Source organism: Anabrus simplex, chromosome 10 (assembly GCF_040414725.1).
Source record: "Anabrus simplex isolate iqAnaSimp1 chromosome 10, ASM4041472v1, whole genome shotgun sequence".
NCBI classification, from domain to species: domain Eukaryota; kingdom Metazoa; phylum Arthropoda; class Insecta; order Orthoptera; family Tettigoniidae; genus Anabrus; species Anabrus simplex.
Window position 1 is genome coordinate 19,495,622 of NC_090274.1, and position 21,402 is coordinate 19,517,023.

The 21,402-nt window shown below is 39.6% G+C and overlaps 1 protein-coding gene across 1 annotated transcript in view; it reads right to left on the reverse strand.

Annotated features, from left to right (window-relative positions):
* The window catches only part of LOC136882323 (acylamino-acid-releasing enzyme), a 56,267-nt gene that overhangs the window by 27,718 nt on the left and 7,147 nt on the right, over window positions 1-21,402 (reverse strand). Inside the window, exons 3-6 of the mRNA XM_067154909.2 lie at window positions 17,588-17,754; window positions 13,349-13,494; window positions 9,827-10,094; window positions 3,366-3,508 (exon numbers count right to left, since the gene is read on the reverse strand). Coding sequence (XP_067011010.1) covers window positions 3,366-3,508; window positions 9,827-10,094; window positions 13,349-13,494; window positions 17,588-17,754 — 724 coding nt within the window. The remainder of the gene's footprint in view (window positions 1-3,365; window positions 3,509-9,826; window positions 10,095-13,348; window positions 13,495-17,587; window positions 17,755-21,402) is intronic.

The window sequence follows — 21,402 nt, forward strand, 5'->3', positions numbered from 1 at the left end:
TATTTTTACACACTGAACTATTAAACCTGTATTGTACTAACTTATGCTATGCTAAACTGTAAACTACACTATACTGTACTATACCAGAGAGATAAAGACTAATATGAAAAACACTAATTACTGAAGAAAAATGCAAGAGATCACGAACCGTATCGAATACTATACACAGTGAGCAAGATAGGTTAGTGATGCTTGTTGTTTAAAGGGGCATAACATCTAGGTCATCAGACCGAGATAGGTTAACCATGTGGTGAATGTAAATATTAGATTTGGCAACTAGGTTTCGAGATCGCACTCTGCCGATGTAAGTCAATATGAATGGCAGCTTGGAATTGGCTGTATGTCTATGTTTGAGCGCATAACCACCAGATAGAGCCAAAATTGGCCAAAATGTCAGTTTAGAAGTAAAGCAATGCAGAGTATAGTGCCCTATTTTTGCTAGGATCCTGCACTTCTCGTTGTGCATCAGGAGTATGAAATAGTCAAGCTTTTGTCCATCACCTGACACACAACACCTGCCTGAAAACCTGTATTTCAAAGGCTTCCAGTTTCTTGCACAAGACCTACGTTGAACTCCACCCTTTCACTCTATACAACACTGTGAGAAACAAACATCCCAGACCATTTCCATACTAAGATCCAGGTTTAAGTTGCAGTTATCTTCATTTTAACAAATATGCTTCTCGAATTATCAATCTTGATCTCCTGGCTATATTCCCAAGGTAACTGTATTATCGAACATGTTTTATCTCTTTTGAGCCTGCCCTGAACTTTTTTTGCTTATTGCCTATCATGAACTTGGTCTTCTGCAATAATAGTTATCAATAATGAATCATCTGCATAGCAAATGTTACTTATGTGCTCTCTAATAATCCAGATGCCTTCTGCCGCAAGTTTGTCTGGTGCCTCCTTCAATATTTTCTCTGAAAAGATGTTGAAAAGCAGAACACAACCTTGCCAGACTCCATGTCTCATCTGGACTTATTTGGACAGTCTGTCACATGGTTTTCTCGTTCCAGCAAAGGACAGCTGTAATATGAATCCACGTACCCCACAAATCGAGTAAGCAACTTTACTAGAATTGCTGCTTGTGAAGTAGTTTGCCATCCATCTCAGAACACTCACAAACATTATGAGTGACTGGCCATCCACCGTGTACCAACAAAGACATAACCCAACAATTGTGTGCACCTGTGAGTTGTTCACCACAGTGATGGCAGTATCGATATGTAACAACACCTTTCGCATGGAATGTGTGCCATGGCGGGTGCAGCTGTGAATCCGTCAGTGATCTACCTCTCTCTTCAAAACTGGAATTGATCATCTTCTCTTCCAGAGGGTTAAATTTATTAACGCTTTTGGTAATTACTTTTGAATGAAACCATTCCATGGTCACCTTGTAGTGGATGTTCGGTTTTCATCTGACTGTCCCTTATATATACTGTATGAAAGAGCGTGCCGCATCATCTCCGACTGTGATACTTGTGACGTGTGCTGCGAGAGTTATATATATTGGCCTTCAAGAAAATTTTGGATTGCTTAAAACTGTCTTACATTTTATTGTCAAAAATTGTGGTACACCCTGTACTGCATGTGTAGATTTTTCTGCGAATTCCACATTCTAGATCTTTCCAAGGACAAGACAACAAGCACCGAATAAAAAAATTAATTTGATTGGTTGAAATAAATGGAAAGGTAACTTGGTCATTAATTTTGCTGTGGCATTTTTCAGTTACACCATCCAGCGGCAGAGTAACTTCGGGAAGCGCGTTGCAGAGTGTCTGAATTCTGTCTTCGACATCATGTAGAGCGGACGGGTTGTCCGGGAGCTCTGTGCTCTATGGGAGCTCTGGCTTCTCTTTGGGTTAAATAAATCTTAAATTTCCTCATGTAACTTTATTTTATTTCACCTTTTTTAATTTGTCACAGGAGTTTACCCATCGATTTTTCTGCTAGAATACAAATGTAAATCTTTGATGGTGTAAAGAAATCTTACATCCGTCTTCATGTTGTCATGATACAAGCCTTTTATACATTTTTGTAACCTAAATTTCATTGTTCAGTAATCTTGGCCTCTGTAAATCTATTTCTTTTAGAAGAATTCTCCTTCAACCTGTGTTTTTTTTTTTTAGTGAAGGTGGTTGCTTCAGATTTAAGTATTTTACATGAAATTTTAGAACCGACAAGATTGTAAGATTGCAACTTAATTACTTCAGGGTTTCTTTTCCTAGTTTGCGTTTTATGTTAACGGTAGTGTTCATTATTTTCTTTTAAATGTTTTTATAATAAATAAGTATTTACTAGAAGTAGATATTAACTAAATTATTCTTTATTCAAAGCTTCGGCCACAAACGCCCTTCAATCCACAATCTCGTACGGTTCCTTGTGCTTTCCACATCCTGCCGTTAGTTAGTTGATTTTATGATATGATTTTAACTATTCTTATTTGATTTAATGTCCAAACAGTAACTGCTACAATACAGAGGGGTCAAACACAGGTTAGTGTGTATTATTATCAGTTTAAAATACAACACCATTTTATGCTTTCAGTACAAATGTATGTCCAACCCTTGTCTATGGGATTGGGTATGAAGTAAGATGAATCTTTGCAGCGAGTTTTTACCACCTGATGCGCTTCCTGACGTCAACCTCATCAGAAGAATAAATGACAGAATATAAGGAAGCAGGAAGCGAGAGGGTAAAATCCGCTGCAGGAATATAACCTACTGATGTTGAATAGCACCAAGACATCTGCGCAAGGCTTTAACATCCCCATCCTATGGACAAATCACTATCAACAGAGCCCCATGCCCTTACTCCACATGAACACTGCGGAGAGGTCTGGAGTTGAATCCAGGCTTTTGATGTGTGACCAGAAATTGTATACCACCACCTTTCCTACCATGTCGGCCAACAATCTGATAAGGAAAATTTTTCCAGATAACCACAGTGTCAGACCATATGCACTTGACACCTTAACAATCATGTCCATCAGGTGGGCATGCTTTTAGTACAAATATAAGTACTAAATTAAAAATACTAACTTAATGTGCAGGGGCTCTATCTGCATTTTTCCAGTTCTGGCACTTTACCTTCCTGGTAAACAGGCACGTTTACGCAGGCCAGGTCTCAAATAACTGTACCATATATGTCAAAGATAGAATCTTAACATAATAATTTCATGTGACTATTATAAGAGAAACCCTGAATGTTGGGGACAGCACAAACACCCAATCTTTGAGCCAATTACTGAAGGTTAAAGCGTGAATCAAGCCCGCAACGCTGAAGACACAAACGACTCTGGCATATAATCAGAATGAAGAAGGACAGAGGGGGACATTCAGTTTGTGTATTAGTGATAATACCTCTCCCGAGTTCCACTTGTAGAGCACCAGCTTGTGAGCTGCATGGTGAGGACCATCCGCAGGGCGTTCTAACCAGACCAAAGACTCACCATCCGGACTGAAGCGTGGTGATCTCACGGCACAACCTTCCTCTGAGAGTAGCCCTAAGAGAACAGACACAGTACGGTACCACATTATTTGAAAAATGTAATTTCTTCCATTTTTATTTGATTACACATCAATGAAATCAATGAAAGAGGAAGGTGTGCAAATGGATTCTTTAAGAGTGTGGGAGGATTTATATGGAACAGGGATGTACCACATAGATGTAAAGGAATTATCTACAAGACTTACTTTGTGCCAATTTTGATGTATGGATCAGAAACGTGGGTGATGAAGTAGGGATAAAAGTAGAATACAAGCAGTGGATATGAAGTTTCAAAGGTGTTGAGCAGGTTTAACAAGAACAGACAGAGTACGAAATGAGAGAATTCAGGAAATGGTAAATGAGGTACCCCTACAGGAAAAGATATTTTTAAAAAAATCAAGGCTGCCATGGTTTGGACATGTTAAGAGAATGGGAGAAGAGAGGATACCATGAAAGATGTTAGAAATGGAGTTGAAGGGAAGGAGACCTAGAGGAAGACCGAGGACCAGATGGCTGGAAAGTGTAAAGAAGAGCATCGAGGCAAGAGGAGGGAACTGGACGATAGTGTCAGAAGAGAAGTGGTGGATGGATAGAAAATGATGGAGAGGCTTATGTTCCAAGCAGACCCAGCCTGTGGTTAGAAACTGCTCCAGACAACGATGATGATAATAAACAGAGCAAAACCACATTCTCACTTAGCGTGTCGTTAATTCCCATCAAATTAAATCTATATAAAAATACATCATATTTGCTCATATATAACTCGCACTTTTTTTGACCTAAAATAAATGTGAACATTTTCAGTGCGTGATATATGCGGGGATTTTTCTGCAAAAGATAGTATTTCCGAAAAAAGCGTAAATTTTGCATTAACTATCGAAACAAGACAACCTGTTGCTTTAATATGTCATCATCATCATCATCATCCTAAACCATCTCCAGTTTACCAGGTGTGGTATGTGAGCCTTCTCCATCTCATCCTGTTCTTGTACCATTCTTCCTCCACCAACTTGTCCCAATCATGACCTCTCAACAGTACATCGTTCTTAACTAAATCTATCCATTTCCTTCGTGGCCTTCCCACGGGTCGTCTTCCTTCTACTTTTCTGTCAAATTCCTTCCTTGCAATTCTGTTTACTGGCATCCTCTTCATGTGACCAAACCACTTCAGTACTGATATCTGAATCTTATTGAAGAGAGAATCATCTATTCCTACTTCTTCTCTAATTTTCTCATTCCTAATCTTGTCTTTCCTGGTTTTCTGGATCATAGAGCATAGGAATTTCATTTCAGCTGCCTGAAGTTTGGAATTATCTCCATTGGTCAGTGTTGTGGTTTCGAGACTGTATGTAAGAATTGGTGTATAATAGGACTTGTACAATGTCATTTTTGTTTTCATGGGTATTTGCTCATCCCACAGTAGGTGTCTTACCTGGTGGTAAAATTGTGTTGCCTTATTGATTCGATTGTTCACCTCATGTTTTGCTAGGTTGTCATTTGATATAACGCTACCCAAGTATTTGAAAACTGGAACGCTGTCCAGTTGGGCTCCATTTAACATGACTACTGGTTCTGCTCCTTCCCCATACACTTTCATCACCACCGTTTTGGTCTTGCTGATGTTTAAACAATATTTCTTAAACTCCTCATTCCAACTTTGCATTCTCTCTGGCAATTCCTCTTCTGAGTCACTCCAGATAGCAACATCATCTGCAAATGTGAAGGCTTTGATATCTCCACGTTCTTTCCTTTTAATAGATTTCATTACTACATCTATTACAATAATAAATAGAAGTGGTGACAATGAGCTGCCCTGCTGCACTCCTCTCTTTGTTTCAAACCAGTCTGACAAACCACATCCTACTTGAATACTTTAATATGTACTTGAACCATTTCCATCTGTCCGATATCATGGGACAAGATTACAACCAAAAATTAACAATATTAACAAAAGTTGTGGTGTCAACTCTATGAACAAACACCAAATTGTATGGGAAAGCAGTCAAAGATATGGAACACCAACATAGTAAAACATCAAGGAAAACGTTCTTAGAAATGTGAACTATACGTCCATATTTGCATAAAGAAATTAATATGTACAAAAATTGTCAAGAATTTGATTCAGAATAAACCAACAGATGTTTAAAAATACACAGAGTAACTTACATATCATCACTTGCACGTAAGAAACATATCCAATGTAGACTGCTTCTTGTTTTGTTCCAAATTACATACAACAGAATTGAGTTTGGTAACGCAATCCATTACACTGTCATCCATGACAAAACTTGATACATAATGCCACACTATGTCCATAGCTTCTACTGCTGCTGTATGCGTTGGTGCTACTGCGCAGATCTCATCGGTTTTATTTTTATTCTCGGGTTCTTGTTCGTTACTGTCTTTGTCAATCATCAGCTGTTCATGTATTCTGTCTACCATCTGTACTTCGCAAGTGGCAACATTATAATCTATATTTATTTGTATCATTGTATCATTTGTTTTAGACGGTCTGTTGAACTGGACAATTGTCACGACTGTACAACATTTTCCACTGTGATGTTTTAAGAACTATATTTGTAATTGTCAGCTGAGGATGACCCTTAAAGGGTCGAAACCGGTACTGTGAATGATAGTATGTAAATAAATGTATTGATAAGGTGGAGGCTTCAGTATAAATCTTATGTTATATGTAGTGGCAACATTGTCATCACATTCAACATATGCAGCAAAATTCACATCTTCTACATCCCCAAGCTGGTCACATTCTTCATCCAGACCATCAGTGCTTTCCATTATTTCCGTTGACACGTCATCAGTTGCTGAACGAACGAAGCCCGCTTTGCGGAAACAGTTTTGAATTGTGGTCTCATTTACTGATGCCCAAGCAGATTTTAAGAAATGCATGGCATCCAGAATTGTGATTTTATGTGAAGCTGTTTCCAGGAATACCAGTCTCTTCTGCATGAGAATCTTCTATATTTCTGCTTCACACACCGGATGATGCCCTAGTCCAGCGGTTGGAGATGGCTTGTACAGTTCGCAGGAAGAAACATTACACGTACATTTCTCAAAAAAGATGTGTCAGCTGGGTGCGCGGCACAGTGGTCAGTGAGCAACACGATTTTCCTCTGCCGCAGTCCCATTCTGGTATCAAGTGATCGCAAGAAGTTCTCAAAAATCGATGACGTCATCTAAGCATTGGTATTTGCTGTGTACTGGCATGGAAAGGTACGCGCATTCTTAAAACTGTGCGGATTCTTCCACTTCCCTATTATGAGGGACGTCAATTTCTCCATACCACTCTCATTGCAGCTGGAAAAATAGCCCAGCTTCATCTACATTAAAAACATCAGGACTACAGTCCTTTAAAATTTCCTGCAGTGTCGTATCTCTCCAAGTCTGAACAGTATTGATATTGACACTGGCAGTCTCCCAACAGACAGATTTATATGAAAGTTTATTGCTTTTTTTAAAACCTTAGATGCCTTGAAGTAACAGAATCCCATTTTGGCAGTAAATGTGATGCCTTGGCCTGAATCAATGTTCCATCGAAAGGAATATTCGAAGACCAAGCTTGTTTGAACCAATTCACCAGAACATCTTCTAAAGCTGGAAACTGGCTTTTACGGACACGTTTAATTTGGCTGCTTCCTCCTGCCAGACAAGCGTCCTCAATCTTCTTGCAGTTGCTTACTATTGTATTCAAAGTTGTCGTAGCAACGTCCAATAATCGGGCAATTTGCACACATTTCATATGTGGATTAGCAACCATTTTCTCGATAAACTTTAATTTTTCCTCATTGTTAAACTGTCTAGCTTTCTTTTTCTCCGTAACTAAATGTCCTGCAAACCGCTAGTCCTATGTTTAAGTACAATAGGCCTAATTCACTTACTAACGTAAAGATAAGCGCTACACGTCAGCTGTATATGTACGTACATCATCATCATTTCCCTTTATCCAGCTGTAGCCGGGTAGGGGCAAATATGGTTCCTCTCCACTTTCTTCGGTCTTTCCACCACTCCTCCTCCAACACTGTGTCCCAGTCCAGGTTTCTTTCTATAATGCTGCGTTGGATGGTATCCTTCCATCTCAATCGTGGTCGTCCACGGCCTCTCCTTCCTTGGATTTGCATTTCCATCAGCTTTTTTGGGCATTCTTTCGTCGCTCATTCGCTTTATGTGCCCAAACCATCTTAGTCGGCTCTTCTCTATTCTATCATTCATTTTTTCCACTCCAATTTCTTCCCGGATTTTCTCATTCCTTATTTTGTCTCTTCTACTCTTCTGTATCATACTCCTCAAGAATTTCATTTCGGCTGCCTGTATTCGACTCTCATCCTTCTTTGTCATTGTCCAAGTTTCTGCTCCGTAAGTTGTTATGGGTACGTAATACATCTTGTACATAGTATCCTTTCCTTCCATTGGCACATCTTTGTCCCATAACATATTTCTTACACTATGATAGAAACAACTTCCAGCTTGAATCCTTTTACTAATCTCAGCATCCAGTCGAGCATTCTCCATTAATTCACTCCCCAGGTATTTAAACGTTTCCACTACTTCCAGGGGCTTGTCTGTAAGTCTAATCTGACCTTTCCCTTCTTTCTCCCCTCTAGTCATAACAAGAGTTTTACTCTTTTCTACACTTATTTTCAATCCACATTCTTCAATCTTCCCATTCACCACATTCAACGTACGTACAGTAGCCCTAATTTAAGTACATTACACTATTCACTTACGAATGAAAATTAAGAACCAAGATTAAGAAACAACACTCAGATAAAGTACTGTTGCGCTATCCAAACAACCACAGCAAAGATTAGCTTGGGACTGATGCTACCTGTAGCCAAGGCAACTAGCCATAGGCCGACACGCTAGCGCACTATGTTGTCCGGGTAGCCTGTGCCCGTGAAATTAAGTTCTCTGCCAAATCCTTACCCACGCCAGCTGTGGCTTGAGCGTTGTTGAGCACAACTTGGCCCGAAACGCTAATTTAAATTCCTTATGGTGGGAGTAACAAAACGTACTAAAGAGTGACATAAATGTGCTATCCAGGTTTCTTTAGCATGTATTTAATAGGACACGATCTGGGACTTAGGAATAATCATGTAATAACCAGAGAAATGCACTAGAGAGGGGCATCCTAACCAATTTCAACTGTATTATAGACAGAGATATTTTGCCTCTTTTGTAAAATAACTTGTACATAATATTTTTAAAGTGTTAATTTGATTGTATTTGCATTATATATTGTCAATTTTAGTACACTTGTCATCATATAGGCTTTTATTACGATGGGTTCGCCACTCCCAAAGGCATTTTAGAGCTAACTTACTGCCAGCCGAAACTTGTAGGCCGCTCCTAACACAGAGAACAGACGCCTTTAGTAGCTGCTCCTCTGGAGTACAGACACTACAGCTGATATGGGGTTTTAGTGGCATTTCCTCCACTAAGGCCCATTTCCCTTCTATAAGAACTCCTCCGGCCTTAGCTGTTGGTCCTTATAGTGGGTCAGGCTACTTTCCGCCGCCCAACACTCGGCGTGAAGACACTGGCTGTGTGGTTTACTCCATTACCATAGCAGATTAACTGGCCAGACACATGATGAGAATGCCAGGAGGCCAAAGAGAACATTCATGGATACAGAGACTGGAAAGAGGCCTAGGGAACATCCTAGAATGAGATGGAGGAGCTCTGTTGAGACTGTATTGCAAATAGAGGAGTCGATGGCAATAAGTACTAGAAGAGGAATGGTGGAAAGATTGAGTACACTAACCTACCCAGAGGGAATCTAGAAAAGGGAATGGATGAAGAAGAAGAAGAAGAAGATGGTCAATTTTAGTCCATGGCTGAATATTATCCATAATGGGGTCGAAACCAGTCCCACTGTATAAGCAAATGAAATGGCATATGGCTTTTAGTGCTGGGAGTGTCAGAGGACATGTTCGGCTCGCCAGGTGCAGGTCTTTTGATTTAACTCCCGTAGGCGACCTGCGCATCGCGATGAGCATGAAATTATGATGAAGATGACACACACACCCAACCCCCATGCCATCCAAATTAACCAATGATGGCTAAAATTCCCACCCGCCAGAAATCGAACCCAGGACCCATGTGACCGAAGGCCAGCGTGCTAACCACTTAGCCATGGAGCCGGACATTGTATAAGTGGTTTGACAACATATTAAATGGTATTGAATAAGTGGACCTTCATTTTAATTTCTTATTAATGTGAATGTTCGTCAATATGGATCATGATGAAGTTTATATCATACGACACATCACAAATAAGCCTGTTTTCAAACTTCCCGAAGAAGATCTGAGAACTTACTAAAGATGCCATCCTTGGTGAGATGGAAGATGTGGCTGCGCCTGTTTGAGCAGTAGATGAGTCCCAGTTTGCGAGGTTCATTGTTCCACACGACCCCTACTATGCCCTCTCCATCTGGCGTCCACACCACTTGGCCGGGGGAGAAGTGTGCTGGGATGCCATCCAGGACGGTCAGAGAGTCAGTCTTCAAGTCACACACGCACACCATGGGTTGACACTTCCCCACCAGCTGCTCGCCCCAGTCTGGGCGGAAAAGGTACTCTTCCCCCTAACAAGCAAAATAAAGCTGTCAGCAAAGAGTGACTTCACATGCAATCAATTTTGAATTCACAATGATAAGCCTTGTAGTTGTGTGTAAGTAGCTCATTACCTGTTAGCTCACTCCATGTGATATTTGAAACATTCCTAAGCTTTTGCTAAACCGTTTTGAAAATTATATACTATACTCCCTCGCATGTAAGCCTGTACACTAAGAGTACAACCTTACTCTTTCTCTCTTAATAATACTGAAGGTAGTGATTTACAGTCATTTTCTAGCTGTTGGATTTGATTTAGTGTCGCTAACCACACAGTTTAGGGACCCTACTTGCCGATACAACATCTTACAGTTACTGTTAATCTGGCACGTTGGCGCTATGCAGTCATGGTTTATTTTGTGACTTGCGATAATTACGTATTGCATTTCCATATTGTTAAAATCACTGGTGTTACATTTGTGGATATAATTAAAGCATATTTTCTATTTCTGTGGGATTGTAAACCCCTGTTTGGGTAATACCAGGTAAGTAGAATTGTGGCATGTTCGAATAATACAATTACTGTAATAATGTAGTTGGTGTGAAATGACAGAAGCAGCATTTTATTAATTACGGTCTTCTTTAGTCCAATACTTATGAACAGAATTTGATTATGATGTCTAAGAAGCAAGAAAAATCTGCAAGAACTCCTCCAAAAAGGAAAGCAACATTACCTCGCCTATAAGTATCAGTTCAGTCCAATGGACGGAAATTTCGTTATCGACCTAACTTAACCTAACCTTATCTTGTCACGACTTTGGTACGGTTTGCAGACTTAGACTTTGTGTATTCTTATGCACTTACAGCATATGTACAAGTAATATATTTGCTTGTGTGTATAATTACAGCATAGTTTCACGTAAGTCCGACAAGTAATAAGAAATTTCAAGAAGGGAGCTGATTTATTTACACCAGGCAAACGCCAAAGAATACATTTATAGTAATGCATATATCAAAATAAAGGCACAGATATATAAAATTAAATTAAATGAGATTGAAAACTGACTTAATTATGAATATCTTGATTCATCATTTATTTATCATTTACCTAGGTAAAGGAACCTCTATTATTTATACTTACATTGAGGCTAGTTTGGTGACGGTTATGTCCCGTGATTTCAATATGTAAATAGTCAAGTTGGCAGCAGTGATGAGCCATTAAAAAAAGAGAAAAGAGAGAATAGGGTAGCGATATTTGCCTTTTAGCGTATAGCTTTACATGACGATTTCTTTATAAAGGGTATTTTTATCTCATTAAGACTTATTTATTTTGAAAAAGATTTCCTGACTAATCTTAACAACAAAAAATAACACACACACACACATGGGTTTAGACAGAAGCTAAGAAAGCAATCAGATGGGCACTTCTTCCTTTGACAGCTTTCATTAACATTGCCATTACTCGCCTCCCTTTTGTCACACCTAAACCTTGCTTGATAAATGCTCTATAGAATGGTGGAAAGTACATCAAACTCCATTTGGTGGTTCTCAACAAACAACAGACACACTCCTACCGGCAAGGTGACCAGATGTCATATCATAGCCATTGGACCTCCTTTAACCTCCAAGATAACAGCATAGTCTGCCATTAAGATCAACGAGAGAGAGTTTAGCAATGACAATAACATATGTCTTCTACTTTTTGACTGGAACCTTTAAAATGTTCTCAATTTAATATAACTACACATTCTGCGAAGTAAAACACTTCCTACGAACAAGTGCAGTACTGAAAATAAAATGACCAGTTATGTGAAAATGCACGAGGACACCTCAATCAATTGTTTACAACTATGTTGAATGCAACACAAACATAAGCTCACTGGACTAAAAATTAGTCACCCCTGGAGAAATCATAACAAGCATCATTTAATACCGTGTGGACTTGATAACCACCTGGATTCGGTTAGGAAGTGAGTCCACAAGGTTGTGCAGGTACATCGCATCCAGATTAAGTCATTCGCTGACAATTTTATCGCACAATTCTACCATTTTTGTCGACGTTTTGCCCGCTCTTCCACGTCCCACAGATTTTCAATGGGGTTCAAGTCAGGTGATTTTGCAGGCTAATCAAGACTTAAAAGGGTGGGGGGAGTGTTCATAAAATCAGTCACATATGCGTCCAGCCTGATGAACTTTGCTGTTGTCATCTTGAAAAATCTGGATTATCAATAGAATACTCATCATGCAGAAGTTGACTGAAAGGCAACACCTGATCATCCAGCATGTTTGGCTGGTTCATGTTAGTAGTCACCTCAGTGAACGGGTCCAATCCATGAGATACAAAACACACCCTGTAAACATCACAGACCCAGCTCCGGCTTGAACCTGTCATCCACAGGTGAAGTGTGTTGGGATGCCACCCAGGACAGTCAGAGAGTCAGTCCAAGTCGCACACGCACACCATGGGTTGACACTTCCCCTCCAGCTGCTCGCCCCAGTCTGGGCGAAAAAGGTATGGTACTCTTGCACACATCCAGGATGAAATACTTAATTTGGCCTTCGGTGCATTCTACGACGTGTGTCACTGCAATACAGGCAAAAACATGATGCGTCTGATCACATTATGTTCCGCCAGTCAGCTACTGTCCACATTCCATGGTTTCTAGCCCATTGAAGACACGTAGCTTTATGTGCCTATGTGAGCAATGACCTCCTGTGAGGTGGCCGACTCCAAATGTTCATTGCATGCAGTTCCCGTCGCAATGTTCTCTTGCCGACAGGTTGAGATGGACCTCCATTCACTGACTGCAGCACTTCCTGCCGGGTCTGGAAGCGATTTTGATTCACAAGCTGTGAAACACGTCTCCGTCCCTCTCAGTCAGGATTCTGATGTCGTGTTTCGTGGTCACGTGTTACACCACTGCTTGTAGACATGCTGAACAGTCCGGAGCGAAACACCAACAAATCCAGCAACTTCACGCACCGAATGGCCATGGACATGGCCAAACACGATTGCCCCTTTTTGCCACTATGTCACATCCTTACACCTACCCATGCCGACATACACTGTCCACTTGAAACTTAAATGTCTCACTGATAGCTACTGCCTTATGCTCACATAGTGGCAGTGCACGTGCGGTTGAGCACAGAACTCATTTGCCGCGCCATCTGTACAGACCTAACGATCCATCTGTGTGTGCGCACTATGGTGACTAATTTTTTTATCTGGTATGCCAACTGATTCGACTTAAATTTTAAAAAATTACATAGCCAGAAACTTACTTACTCTAGTAGCTTTGACATCCCCAATACCATTCTCCTTGGATTCCTGAGGCCTCGGTTTGTAAAATGGCTCAGTCTTGGGGAGTTTCTTCTCAGCGATGTAAAGTAGCTTTTCTTCACACGGAGACCACTCGAACGCTCCAAAATCAGCTAAGAACAAGAAATACCAGATATCAGTTACTAAAGACACATGTGGGATAGGAGAGGCAAAACAACAGCAAATTCACAGCTGCGTGGCCGTAACTGCTCAGCCAACTAGCCCGATAAAAATCCTTTTCAAACAGCTGCCACTTTGAAGGCTGTCGCAAATTTTTCTGGCCATGACCAGACCGTGAGAAATCATATAAGGGCCACAAATTTGACATTTCGATTTGCCTTTCCTAGGGAAATTCTTAACGAGAAGCAAACAGATGAGCATTTAGTCTTGGTAGATGGAAATTGTTATCAGGATTGGTAATCTTTTCCGATGAAGTCACCTACTCTATAACGTCCTCCAGGCACCCAATTTGACTACAAATACGCCACAGTATATATCTTCCCATACAGAACTGTGCCCTACAAGCAACTCCTGTGGAGAAGGTTTACTATAACCTCCAAGTGTTCGTCGTGAAGTTGAAGCTGATCGCAAATGCCCTGAGACTGAGAACATCCAAGTTCATTCTCTGTACGGCTATCAATTGCCTCAGTCTAGGCTAAACTCTCCAAACAACAAGTCTCCAGATAAAGCTAGACTTTCCTAGTAGAAGTTTAGGCATTAGAACTGGATGGAACCAAACAAAGAACTTCCAGCTGACCACAAGGAGAACCAGAACTGGAGATGGCAAGTCTAAGGCAATGGAGTTTCACAAAGAATACCAGTTGTGTGACAGTGAACCTCTTTGCCAGTACTAGTGTTCCAAACACGATTTGATGCTTGCCAATAAGAACGCCATGGACAAAGAATGTCTGGCTGCCAATTTGGTCAAAAGGACATTTTCTCACTATTCTGCACGTGTACACTCACCCACATTGGCTGGCAAAGTAATATTTAATTATATACATTCTCACAGGTAGCAGATAGGAAGGCTCTTTGGAAGCAGCCCTGCCCAGGGAGTGGCGCCCCAGAGCAAACTGACGTGATATGTATCATCTGGTCAGGATCCCAGCTCAGGGTTCCCAGTGAAGAGCTCAATGAAATCTACAGCAGAGAAGATGGATTTCAGACTGATGGAGATTGTGGAAGAGGCAGCCCAGTACTTGGGAATAGTATAAGTACACTATTCATCAGCAGCATTTGGTTCCCATGTTAGGGGCGAATGCAAGGGCGTCTGTACCCTATGTAAAGGTTGGCCAGAATAATTGCTGGCAGTAGCTCTAAAATGCCTTTGGGAGTGGCGACCCCATCGTAACAATAGCCTACAAGTGGGTGATGGTATACCATCAACATCCCGACCTGGCAGGAGCTGGACAAAGGGAAATGAAAATGATGATAATACGTTCTCAAAACACAAACTGTGGATAGCCGAAGAGATGATACTTGGAAATATGATCATACAACTTCAAACAAGAGCATTTTGAAGGAAAGTCATCTTCTGCGATGGACAACTTTTGTACGGTGGAGTGCACATGTATATAATAATATAAGTTCACATATATTTATTGTAGAGTAGTGGTAGGCTACCGACAGGTGTAAATAAAATAAAAGAAAACAAATTAACCCGTCAGCGTCGCAGCCATTTAAAGAGCTTCCTACACCGTGGCCGGATGAGATTTCAACATTGATTCACTTAAAGCATTACTATAAGTATAAGAGTAGCCGGATATTCACGAAATTTCGAATTCTTTATGATAGAACTATGTACATGCAGATAATTACATAATTGTTTCACATTACTTTAGTAATTTCGTTTTGTGTTATAGAGTTCGAAGCACTCTTCGAGATAGAGACCCATGTCACACTCCTGGCAGCAGTACACCGACGTCTTCTTTTCGCCGTGTTTTGAACACACGAAACGTCTCTGAGGTTTGGATTTCTCACTCTTAGGGGCTAATTTCCTGATAAAATGTCCTTCCTCCAACCTTGGAACTGTATTATCTGATGCGCGCCGGCCTTGAATGTTTCGTTTCCCGGCCGAGCGAGCGTATTTTGTAAACAAACCTTCCACCAGCTGAACCCGATAAGATAACTGCTCAATGTTTGTCCCTGTGACTTGTCTGAATAATATTAGAGAATTTAGGAATCCGAATTCACTGTTGAAAACTTCCCTCTGACCTGTATAATTATCCATAGTATCCTACATGAAATGTCCAAGTACTCGTTCCTCCTCATTGTCATTCTCATCATTTACCACTGCATCCGCCACAGCCACATCATCTATTTCATTATCACTGCTACTCATACTGCCACTACTACTTCCGACTAAACTTTCAACTGAATTATACAATATTTCAAGCACGTTGCTGTCAGTCAAACCACGGCTGGGGCTAGCCATTGAGCGCAGCGCGTCACACGGACTGATGAAGCTGCAGCGAGACCAAAAGCAGCAGGACGAAACTGAATGAGGGGAATAACATTTATGGCGAAACAAACCAACTCGATACATATTTCAGATGAAAGGTTGAGACATCGTCTTCCAAACGAGATATATACCATGCACAACTGGTTCTCGTATCGTATGACAGAAAGTAGCACTAACTCATGCCTACACAGAGCGCTCGTGGAGAGTTACGAAAATATTACAAGCTGAGAAATAAAGACAAATATAATAAATAAACCGCACTCTCAATGTAAAAATAGAGCAAAGAACATCACGCGAAAAGACAAACTTCTCAGATCATCATTTCTTTATTTTATTCCGTGGGAAAGAATGAAGCAAACTGACTTTTTTTTTAAAAGCTGATATTAGTGCTCAGACTTACTTGACAAATACTTATCCTTGCAAAATCAACTACATTTTAACGATCTTCAATTCTTATTTACAACACTGATAAAGGAGAACAATTGCCTAATGCAGTGGTTTATGGGGAAAGTGAATCTATACTAGATACGATGAGAAAAAGAAGAATTGCCTTTTTCTGTCATCTTTCTAGATTAAATGATAATAGGATAATAAAACAACTATTTAATTACTTTTGGAAAAGTAAAACAAAAAATAATTGGTTTAAAGAAGTTCAGAATGATTTAGAAGAGCTGAATATTACAATGAAGCAAATTGAAAATAAAGAAAAAAGGATTCTCAAGAACAAACAAATAAGATTGTCATTAAAAACTGTACAACACAAACAATATGTCATATCTGATGAAGAAAGGGTACCCAGGTCAGCTAGAATGAAGAGGTTTTGGGAAAGGAAGAAGATGATGCAAGCTAAATCTTCAGTTAATGCTTTGTTAACGTAAATGTATTTGGGTTTGATTTAAGTGCTGCAATGTGGGCGTAAACTATGTAAATAAATAAATAATAAATAAATAAAGGAGAACAATAAAACTTTGATTTCCACCTATTCAATACATTAAAAAGCAATTATAAAATTAGGATCTCATTCTTATTTTATTGCTAAATTATTAAAAACATAGGACATATTTCGATCAAATATTAGAACAAGGTTTCAAAATTTCAAACACAACAAATAGTTACATTGTTTTTAATAAGACAACTTAATATATAAAGCTTTATATTTAAGAGAATTTTAATAGTTTATTATGGTTAAGTTTGTTAACAGTAAACAATAAGTGTAAGTTTCTAGAATAATGTTACCGGTTTTAACCTTGTTAAGAATGTTTATAGCTGAATATGTTCAAAATTTGAACGAAACATGTCCTATGTTTTTAATAATTTAGCAATAAAATAAGGATGAGATCCTAATTTTATAATTGCTTTTAATGTATTGAATAGGTGGAAATCAAAGTTTTATTGTTCTCCTTTGACAGACTTTAAATTCGGAAAAATGAGGATAGTCTCTTGCAACACTGATAAACCCGAAAATGTCTTCTTGGAAATAAAACAATTTGCATATCCATAACTCCAAAACTCCTCGCACTATAGCCGTAAATGCGAAACCACGTATCGGTCTATACCACGTATAGAGGTAGGTGCTGAGGGTTTTAAATATGTACAGGTAGATTAATATAGCTTCTGAAGAATGACAGTTCTTGACAGTTTGACTCTAAACAATTCAGAGAAAGATCCACATTATCATTTTGTTCACTGATCTTTTTCCCTTTTTATATTAGTCTCTAAGCTCAGCATGTGAGAAATAACATTACCATCAGCATACACATCGCCATGAACTTCCAAAGCTGACAAATCAAAATTCTTGGACAGCTGACTCTGCTTCCAAACTTCAATGTACTGCTTCTTGGTGTTAGTATCAATAACAATCTCTCGGACAACACCTCGCAGTTCTTCAGACTTGGATATACAGGAAAGCAGCCTGGTAACATAAGAAATACAAAATTAGAGGAAAAACAATACTAACCGTCATCATACAAGGCTTGTTGACACCCAGCAGCTTAATACCACAATGCACATCATATCTGGCGCAATCACATCTACTCCAAATCATTGGCTTCCACTGCTAACTGCTATAATGCCACCTGATCTACGCCGATCTAATGCCCTTATGAAGGAATTCCACAAGATCTCCAGAAATCCTAGTCTACCAGTGCATAGAAACCTGCCACTTTTGAATCCTAATAGACTAAAATAACGCCATCCAACTGTGCGTGATCCTGCTGACGTGGTTACTAAGGATTTTAAATCTCTTGACGAGTGGAAAGGTTGATAGGTAGCCGCAAGAGATGAGCGCCTGCAGGTCCAAGACTTCCAAGCGGATCCGACCTACTACGCAAGACCTGGACTGCCCTGAATAGAATCAGAACAGGACATGGCCGGTGCAGAGCCGATCTCCATAAGTGGAGAAAAGCTTCCTAATCCAGACTGTGACTGTGGAGTCCACACCAGACTATTCATCACATCGTCAGGGAATGCAAGATTGGAGCCTATCACGGTGATGAAGCTGACTTCCTGCTGGTAACTCCAGATGCTGTATGCTGGATTGAAGAACTAGATATTCAATTGTGAAGCACAAATTACTTTGTTTCTCATCTGTAAATATGTATACACATATATGTACTACTGATATTTTCTGTATAAGCCATACGCTAAATAATAAGTACTGACCAATGAGCTCTAGGAACGTAATATTTTTAAAAGCCTATTTCATCATGTAGGCTATGCATAAAGAATTAAATAAAATACTCTTGTATTTTACGATTCTGAAAGACTAAAGCTAATAATCCACACAGCTTAAATTCAATTATTAAAAAAATATCTGACCCAGGAGGACACCAGCCCCAAGGGAGTCCACTAATAACTACAACAGTGAAAAATCAATGGTAATGGTATGTGTATCCGCCTTGTCAATACTAATAAATATTTTAAAAACTATTTAATCCATATTAATTAATCTATTATACATAGTTCAAAATGCACATTCATTCTCTTCAGCAGTTACCATAAGTTCACCAAATAATCTGTGGATTTGTTTCAATTATATACTACCAAATAAGCTAAGTTATAAATAAAAATACAAAATATGTCAATCTTAAATAAAATCTCTGAAATTATATAAAAAACATCACTTCTTAAAATATTCTGAATACTTTATATAATGTCTCTAAAACCCACGCGTGCGTCGAAAACTTAAAATTGTTATTACAGCTCCATCTTTATGATGATGATGACGATAACAAGGTAGGGAGAGGATGAAACTCAGTGTTGGCACATAGCCTACTCCTGTCAAACAATACCAAGGGGCCTGCTCGAGGCTTAATGTCTCCATCTGATGGACGAATCGCCATCAACAACGTCATAGCCTACCGAGTGGCTAAGATCATTAACCCGCAATCACTTGCATATATATTTGTCACGTCACCGGTCCCATGGTAGATTTCATCCAATACACTGTGATCGGAATTATTTTTGCTTAAGTCAAATGAGCTAAGCTAGATGTACTGTACGGGGCTGAATTGGGTTTCCTGTCATCAACTGAATAACTGCCCTTGATATTTTCTTCTAACCACATCAATATACAGCTCTTTTTTTTCTGACATAACTCTGTGACACACAAGAGAAAAGCATCTTCGTATTACTGCTTATTCTCGCCTTCAGCAGCATACACAGAGGGAGATTTGGCGGGTATATCACCCCCCTCTAAGAAGGGTGAAGAGCACTAGTCTTCAGTATGGTCTAGAGATAAACATCAAAAAGACCAAACTAATGGTAGTTGATCGGCAAGGTCAAATCCAACTTACAGGATGCCTAAAGGACCTGGATATAGTTAAGGAATTTCTATACTTGGGGTCTGTCATCAATGACATGGGAAGCTGTGATAAAGAGGTAAAAAGACGTATTGTCTTAGGTCGTGCTGCAATGGTTAAACTTACTAAAATCTGGCAGAACCAGGCAATATCAAAAGCCACGAAGATGTGCTTGGTAGAATCACTAGTGTTCTCCGTCTTTTTGTACGGCTGTGAGACCTGGACCGTGAATGCTAAAGACAAAAAGTGCATTGATGCCTTTGAGATGTGGTGTTGGTGGAGAATGCTACGTATATCCTGAACAGAAAGAAGAACTAATGTTTCCATTCTGGACGAACTCTGCGTCAAGAAACGCCTATCTTCCCGTGTGAGCGAGCGTTACCTCCAGTTCCTTGGCCACATTTTAAGGCGAGACGGAGATAACTTGGAAAAGGTCATTTTACAAGGCAAAATTGAAGGCAGTAGACCACGAGGAAGAATAGCAAGCAGATGGATAGATCAGGTGAAGAAGTTTACTGGTCTACCACTTCAGATCATATTAAAGAAATGTGAAAACCACTTGGGATGGAGACATCTTGTCAAGGTTGCAACACGGAAATAATAGAGTTATGAGGTCACGACGTTCAGTAATGAGCACAACGACTGATGATGATGATGATGATGATTTATTCAGGTAAATTATTTTCCACCTATTCAATACAGTAAGCTTTTTACATGCAGTTATTTTTACAATATATTATAAAGTTTGGTACTAGTTTCGACCCTACTCTGGGTCATCATCAGCCATAAACATTCAAATACACAATTTAGTCAAATATCCTAAAACTATACATTTTAGTTAAAATAAGTAACATTACATTATTCAACTTACAAGTTAATGATGAAGAATACAAAGATAATAAAACAAATATAAACTAGTATGCTGTTGTAAAATGGCTACATTTGGAACCAAGTACTATGTTCTAAGGTATATCTCTTATTTGATTTTAAAAGTATTGTTTTTGCATAGCACTTAATAAAATGAGCACAACTGTGATGAAAGCTCATAATTTAATTGCTTCAGAATATGCTTCATAAATATATTTCTAATTACTAATAGTTTAAAAGTAAGCCCTTCTGGTAGATATATACAGTTATACACTATCAGCCACGCTTCACACACTGCCGCGCAAGGTCCAATTGCTCCGCAATGAACTGAGATTTCAGACTTCTCAAGGGAGGAGTTGTAGAAGATAGGTGGTCTAATGTTCTAAGGGGAAGGAGATTGCAGGCTAAGGGCTCTATTCAGGATCAGGATTCAGGACAGGTGTCTGTGCGAAATCGGTACGAGTCACTCCAGGTAGAACAACAGAGGGAAGATGAGGGACAGGGAACTGTTGCTGAGATGTGTGGAAGTAGGAGGAAGGGAAAAGGTAGGAAAGGAAAATGTAGAGTAGAGGATAGGAAAAGACAGGTGGAACAGGGTCATGGGAAGGAGAAAAGGGAGGAGGAAGTAGCTTCTGCAGCTATCAGGAAAGATAGGGCTGACCAGGAGGGCAGGGGATCAAATGAGGTGGGTAGGGTTGAGGCTCTGGTCATGGGGGATTCCATCGTTAGACATGTGGGGAAAGTGTGTGGAGGAAAGGGTACCAGGGTAGAGTGTTATCCAGGAATTAGGTTGAGGCAAATGTTGAGGAAAGTAGAAGAGAGGGAGGAGGGGAAGGAGAAGGTGGTAGTGTTTCACGTTGGTACCAACAACGTAAGGCAAGCTGATATAAGTA